The 7,760-nt window shown below is 48.9% G+C and overlaps 1 protein-coding gene across 1 annotated transcript in view; it reads right to left on the minus strand.

Annotated features, from left to right (window-relative positions):
- The window catches only part of LOC104526665 (paired mesoderm homeobox protein 1), a 16,250-nt gene extending 15,404 nt beyond the window's left edge, over positions 1-846 (minus strand). The window contains exon 1 of the mRNA XM_010170196.2: positions 768-846. Within this exon, the coding sequence (XP_010168498.2) occupies positions 768-846 (79 nt within the window). The remainder of the gene's footprint in view (positions 1-767) is intronic.
- Positions 847-7,760: the final 6,914 nt, after the last annotated feature.

The raw sequence follows: 7,760 nt of genomic DNA on the forward strand, positions 1-7,760 counted from the left end.
GGGGGGCACTGCCAAGGCAGAAAATGGCTGCTTTTGGGAGGGATATTTTTCAGTCCATGTATACGTTTGCAGATGAACCACTTGGCATTTCAGGGCTTTCAGCTGGCTCACTTCCAAACGCTGTGGCAGCCGCAAGAGCCTGCAAACGTTACCCAGCAATCTCCCGCCCGCGCCGGGAAAGACTGACTCAAGCTGACCAGCTCCATGAATGTCTCCGCTTGTTCAGGTCCCCGCGGAGGCCCACCGGGCCGCTGAGAAGTGCCATTATTAAACAGCCCCATCCCGACTGGATCTGGAAATTCACTTGGATGTGTTTTTTTGGTACATGGGACCGTGTGAGCAGACAGTGACTGGTGGGATGCAAGCGCCAGCTGGCCCCACCGGTAGGTAGAAATGCTGTCTCAATGGATATTTCATCTGTTTATGGTTGAAATATCCAGGATTGCAAACTGCATGGCACAGAATGACCGTGCCGGGACCACAGGCTGGGAGAAGGGGAAGTGCAAACATCAAAACCAGCCCTCCAAAGGCTGCGCTCCCCTTTCATTAGCATCCAAGAACAAATGTGTTTTGACCAAATCAGGCCACCACTGCCATCACCCCTACCAAGCAAACTGGACTGGAGCCGCTGCAGAGCTCTGTTTAGAAATCCAGATTTTGACCGCTAATGCATTATATGGGTCTCTCTTGATCACAACTGGAAAAGCGATGGCATCTGAGATCCAGAAATAACAGAACTTGAGCAGAGCTGTCAGCATCCAGCCCACCTGCCTCTTCCAAGGGCTGAGCATCCTGACCAGAAGTGCGTTCCTTGGGTGGGGGATAAAGGACCTTCAGGTCCTGCATCGCTACGGGAAGCAAAGGAATTGGAGAGTGCAGGGACATTTCAAAACAACTCCTTCTCCTTCCTAGGTCCATAGAGAAAACCTGCTCTTCTAAGGCCAGAGGACAGGGAGGAGGGATAAAGCTGCTGCTGGGCTCATGGGGCTTTTAGCTGGACACAGGGAAGTTCAGCAAAACAGGAGGGTGGAAAGGATGGACCATGGGCTCCAGCGTGCTCCGCGCCCCAGCTCTGCGGGATGCAAAGGGAAATCAGGCTCAGATCCACCTCCATCCTTAGCCTCTTCTGGACGGTGAATGCATTTCACATTAGCTAATAAATTGCTACATCTTATGTTTCTTAGCCTGTTGGAATGATGAATATTTTGGAATGTATTTTGAATGGTTCCCTGCCAGAAGTCGAACAATCATCTAGAGATTTTAAATCAAAAGGCTGAAAAATGGAAACCTCTGTATTTCCACAAAGTACACTGCAGTTTGAAAAGCACAAGTCCCAGCAGAGGAGGCAGAGTAACGACTGTCAGAGCTCCTGCGCGCTGGGGCAAATGAGGGATATGTTGAAAATTGCAATCCCTAATACGCAGTAATAATCTTTGCCTGCAGGTGATGAATGTATTATAGGATATCTGCTTATTGCTGCCCTTAATCTGGCTGAAATGTCAGATACTTTAACCTGGGGGATCAGATCATTTAGGGGACCTGTACGGGGACGCAGGGTATCTCAGCCGCAAAGCACTCCCTTCAGTCTGGTGCAGGGTTAGCAGATGAATGCTGCCATTCTAGCACAATTTAACAGAATTTAAGGCTTTTTAAAGGTTCTGGCTAATGAATCACATCCATTGCCAGATCAGGCACATCCTCACCTAACAGAGGAGTATCTCAAAACCAGCAAAAGATGTGACAGCTCACCCAAGGCAGTAGAGTTGGAGAAACACGACTATGCACCCGTGCTGTGCCCCGTCCCCCTGCTCCATCCACCACATCCCACCAGCTGCGGGAACTCAAATCGCTTCATGCAGACAACCGCTCACCACGCAATGAGGGCTGAGCAAGCTCAGCACAACCCCAAGGCTTGGACACAAAGTCCCCATCAGTAAAGGAGACCAGTAAGTGGTCTTGTCTCATCGGAGCAGCCACAGATGGAGCGGGTCCAAGAAATAAGCTTCCCTCTCCCCCGTGGAGAGGGGCTGTCTAGACACATTGGCAAAGCTGCGCTGCCGAGTTTGCATCCTTCTTGTATACAGCCCGTCAAATATAGCAAATTCCTGTTAGCATGGGCATTTGCTCAAACTTCCTCGTGTCAGTCATGTCCAGAAATGTCAATTGCATTTAAGAAATTTTTAAGCAGATTTTTTTTTCTGTTTTTCTTGGGTTTTTTTAGGAAATCATCTCATCATTTTTTTGATCAACCCTCTGGCAAAGTAATTTGCTGGTCATTTCATTATGTTCATTTTTACTAACAATTAAAGTAAAAATAAAATAAGTTGAGTACAAAGTATTTTTAAGCCAAGGAACACTGATATTTGTATATGAATTGCAAAGGAAACCAGGGGAAAAAAAATGTTCTTCAAATAATAGAAAACTATTGAACAAAACCTATGGGAGTTACGTGATGTTTTTCACTAGAAATACAATGATGTTTGAGGATATTTAGAGAAAGTATGCCTAGCCTCAGGGCCACATTCAACACAGTATGTAAGTGAAGGTTTAAAACCACTCCTCTCCAGTCCCTCTCCTGATGAAATGCAGAATGAGGGCTTCACTCCAGATGAAAGCCCTCCCAAAATCAGTAAATGACCTTCCACCAGATTCAAATTCATGGGGGTCATTAGCCTATATTATACAAATTTCTCCATCATCAGAGGTCCTTTAAAAAAGCTAGAGAGATGTGTGTCAGGACTGGCACAGGTCAAACAGCATGTGCAGATTTGATCTTGCCCTGGGAGAAAGATGAACTGATGCCACGACTTCACCAGGTCTCTGCCAGACTTGTGTCCCTGGAGCCCCACACTATGCTCCAGCTCTTGGTGAGCCTGTATTTGAGGGGAAGAGCTTTGGGAGATGGCAACAAAACCAGCACAAAAGCAAAGCTGGAGACAGCAGATAGAGGAGCAGGGTAGGATTTGGCAGCCAGGGAAACTCCCCGGCTCCAGCTTTCTAAATGACTGTGAGCAAGCCAGTCCGCTCCTCTGCGCCTCCGTTTCCTTCCTCGCTTCGACTCGCCCATCTCTTTAGACATCCCACTCTTGGAGGACATGTTGTGCCGCTCTCTTTGTTTGTTAACACATCTAGTAGTCCTGTACTTACAGGGGTGCAGACAAAAAGCAGTTTCACTTCAAAATAAACCAGAAGTGGGATGCGTTCCCATTACAGCTGTGCCATTCAGGCATTGCACAGCACGGACAATATATTAACAGTAAGTAATTTGTAATTGAAAGCAAACACTTTCAATATATAATATAAAGGTACACAGCAACTATTTCATTTCAGTTGCATATACAAACACTAGCTGGTGTATCTGTGAGTACTGCAGACCATATTTCCGAGCCATCATCAGCTTTAACAGTGAGGTTCCACATCAGTGCTGGCTCTGCTCTTAACCCTTTGCAGAAAAGCTGATGGTTTCGATTCATAAATGAAGGCAGATGGACATATTTCAGGTTAATGGGGCTCCACTGCAAGGTTTAATGGCACCCCAACAGCTGATGGGCATTACTATGTCCCTGTGTCGAGGCTTCCCCAGGCCGAGGCAGTGCACAGCTCCTGAAGCTCAAGCTCCATCCCTCCTGAGTCAGCTGCAGCTGTGTGACGGCGGGTGAGCACCGAGCACAGAGCCCCAGATCACCCCACTGCTGCAGTCCAGTGGTTCCCTCTGCCTCGTCAACCTACCAAACCATCATCCCAGGGTCTGGGTGTTTGGGTCAATTTAGACTGAAGCACACGTGTGATGGGCTTTCCACTCTGCTCCACCAATGGCATCCCTTGAGAGGGACTTCTGAAAGCACCTCATCCCTAGGAAAGAAAGCTCAGCTGGTCCTGGCTGCTCACAGAAACTGTGAGAGCCTTCAACTTCACTTAGGAAATCTCCACCAACCTCTTTGGTCACAGGAGTACATGCATTAGTGAGTGTGCAGGGGACCCCTGATCAGAGAAGGCTTCCTCCCTCCTCCTCCTTGTGCAGTTCTCCATACGTGTCCCAGAAAGGGTTACCAGGGATGATCACTGTGGCTCAGACTGAAGACCCTCTGCTGTCAGCCTCAGGTCCCAGTCACGCACTGGAAATGCTGGCAGCAGCGCCAAGCCAAGACTAGTCAGCAGCCAGACACAAAGCTCCTGGCCACGGGCCACTGTCAGCCCACATAGCTGCAGGCACATCCCTCTGACCGGCCCCAGGCCACTCGCACCAGCTCTCCAGGCTCCCCCTTGGCCACAGAAATTTAATTCACATGAAAAGACTGAGATACCAGCAGGGGAATGCAGAGTCCTAATACACCAACAACTGCACCTGCAGCTTGGTCAGAGCCCGGATTTTCTGAGATGGGTCAGCTGGGAATATCCTTCAACTTTAGGCACAAGGGACAACTACAGAGCAGTGCTGGGTGGACCACAACATCCCCCACGCAGGTCCTGGAACACACATATTGCTATGCAGAGACCACTGCCATGCAACGTGGTGTAAGAAAGATCAGAGCACCCAAAGAGCCACAAACCAGCTTGGAGAGAACTAACGCAGAAAGAATGGTCTGGTCCTGAAATAGGTTCTCTTTTTCTTTTAAGCGCAGCTCATTAAATGTTTGCTGGAAAAACAGAAAAGCATTTTCCACATAGAGGAAGACATCCAAGAAAAGCCCTTTTGGACATAAATTGGCAAAAGGCTCTCAAGCATTTATCTTCAGCATAGAATGTGCTCTGTCAGGAGGGCTGTAACTAACAATACGCTGAAAAACATGCCACAGACTTCCACTGTATTTTATTTGGCGCAAAGGGGTTATTCCTCAGCACAAAGTATTTGCAACTGGCATTAGTTAAACGAGAAATTACAACTTTCAAAAGACCTATTTAGCGTCAGCTGCAGAAAGTACGGAATTTGCCATGGGCTTCGATGACAACAGATTATGGCCCATAAAACACTGCAAACACTCGGCTACAATGCTCGGCGTGAACTGCCAGTTCAGCGGGGGGACTGGGGAGTCGGCACTTCCTGCCCCTTCTCAGGAGGCTGTTGCCCAGTTTAGGACTGGTGACACCCCTCTTCCCGACCCTCTGGCTCACACGCCTGCCAAGATCAGCCACAGGGCTGGAGACACTGATTTCTGCAAGGGCCTTGCTGAGCCGATGGGCAGCCGGCAGAGCCAGGCTTGTGCTGGCTCCAGCCAGGCTGCAAAGAACCTCTGAGCCACACAGCAGCATCTTGCTCCATTTGGAACAAGATAACCCAAGCTCATTAGCCCCACAGCTCATTAGTGCTAAGGAAGAATAAAAGGGAAATGTCTCTTTCCTTTGGGCTGGACCTTCAGCTGGGACAGACTGAAGTTAACATCATGGACAGGTCAGGAGGGCATAGAACCCAATGGGTGGGTGATCTGGCTCGGTGCTCAAGGTGGTGATTTGGAAGCTCCATCACCTCCTGATCCCGCAGAGTTCAGCTACATCCCAGGATGAGAGATAGCTATGCTGTTCCTGTCCCACAGGGTCATTCCCACCTCCCCGGGAGGAGGAAGGAGCTCTGCCAGCAAACTCCCCAGACCCTCAAACCTCTTTCCTCTCCAGCTTGCTGAGCACTCCAGAAAAGGAAACCTCAGAGCTGGGAAACCTTCCTGGTGTTTGCTCAGGACAAGTGCCGTGTCCACGCAGCACTGAACGCAGGAGTGCTCTGTGGAGAGCACGTAGGGCTGGGGAAGGGAAAGACCATCGCCCAACCCCCTGCACTGGGCCAGTGCTCCCTCGAGTTAACCTGGAAAAAGCGACAGAGATTCTTGGTCCACAAACAATCACTCCACGGGCTCTCGGCACGAGGTCAGCCCCAGCAAGGTTTTCCTGCCGCAAACCCCGAGCCCTCTCAGCGAGCTGTAAAACACTCCCGTCCCCGCGCTCTGCAGCAACTGTAAGGTTTCCTTCCCCAGCCCGAGTCAGAGAGGTGCAGCTACAGCAGAACCTACCAAGACCCTTCGTTTACCTTGCCCTGGAAGGATATTTAACCACTCACGGGACTTGTGCAGGAACAGCAAAGATAAAAGGGGGAAAAGGAGATTTTTTGCACACAGCTGTTGCTGGCCACAGGCTGCCCCACGTTAGCACCCACTGCTTCCAGTGTTTGTAAAGCCCCGACGCCTGCACAGAGTCTGCAGCCTTTGAGTTAACCCCTGCTCCTGCAAGCCCAGGAATTATCACTTGGCTTGAGATTAAGCATGTCTGTGAGTCTTTACCAGGCTGGGGGAGAGCGGACGGTCTTGCCTTAGCTGTGCCAACCAGCGCTGTTCACACACAGCAGAAACGGCCATAACAAGACCAACCTAAATGTTCACAGACTGTAAGTCAGACCCTCATGGAATCACACGATTGTGACTGCAGGAGAGCAGCACCAACACAGACTGTGCCTTCTCCTGGTGCATCTTTTACTTTTTTTAAAAAAAAAACCCACCAAAACCTCAAAGCTTGCTGGGTCTCATCCTTCTGACTTACACACACTGCCAGAGATGTACTTTTTTACCCCAGGTTTTCATATAACCCCAGAATCTGAAGCTTAAAAAAATTAATTTAAAAAAAAATAAAATTAAGAGTCACTCTGCTTCAACGAGTCACAACAATTCCAAGACCAGACTTCAGTCCCGCTGTACCAGCACGGCACATTCGTGCAGTATGCGACAGTCCCCCCATAAAGGCTCAGACACCCTGTTAGTGAGCCAGGCAAAAGCTGGCACCCTGGTAGTAATGTTCTACCCTTAGCCAGTTGGCCCAATTTGAAAAGCCGAAGTGTGACAGCTAAACCCATCCGCAGAGCCTTTGATGCTCGGGCTATTTGCAGTCAGACACTAACTACAGTCTGAAATACCCAACTTGAGGCAACCGCACCAGAAAATCTCGGCCATTTCCCGCTCCAGAAGTCAGACAGCATTTTCGACAGGGCAGACCCTGGAGTCCTCTCCTGGCTTTTTATCAGGGGAAAAAGGCCTTTTAAATTCACACTCCTTACACAGAGACTCACAGAGAGATCAAGCCAACATCATCAAATGATCGTACTGGAATCATGTTTTATTTCCCAATGTCTGTCGGGAAGAAGCGTATCAAACCGTATGTCATCTGCTGCCGCGGGCTTGTTCCTGAGCAAGTGCTCGCCGAATTCACAGCAGACACAGCAACCACTCCCAGCTCAGACACTGCTTTTACTGTGCAGATAGTTTAAGTGCCCCTGATGAATAAGAGATGCTTTCCCAAATCAAAAGCAAGAGGAAGAAAAACCTGCGTCTTCACATGAATTAAACTCAAGAAATATTTGGACCAAATCTGTTCCCAGCATTACAAGGATTTCAGGAACTGGAAATGAAAAGCTCCTTTTAAGCTGGAAAATTCATACTCTCATCTCCGAGGAAGGATGGATGGGTTATAAAACAAATATTACATTTCAATCCGCCTAACAGCACTCCAGTCCTGCCTGACATGAACAGGGGAGGCAGAAGCACTCCCGATGATTGTCATTTACGCACAGATGACTTCAAGTCCTCTTGCTCGCTGAGCCCAGGCTGTGATATGACATGCCAGTTTCTCCCACAAACTTCTTCTGTTGCTCAGGTATTTGTTTTGCAGTTGCTCTGACAGTTTTATTGGATCTATCATCCCACAGATGTAATAAAATACTGAAACTCCTCACCCCTGGGCACAGGCTGTATCTTTCCCTGGTTACCTGCCAGCCTATGGCTAAA

This window comes from Antrostomus carolinensis, unplaced genomic scaffold, assembly GCF_000700745.2.
Source record: "Antrostomus carolinensis isolate BGI_N321 unplaced genomic scaffold, ASM70074v2 scaffold4536, whole genome shotgun sequence".
NCBI lineage: Eukaryota > Metazoa > Chordata > Aves > Caprimulgiformes > Caprimulgidae > Antrostomus > Antrostomus carolinensis.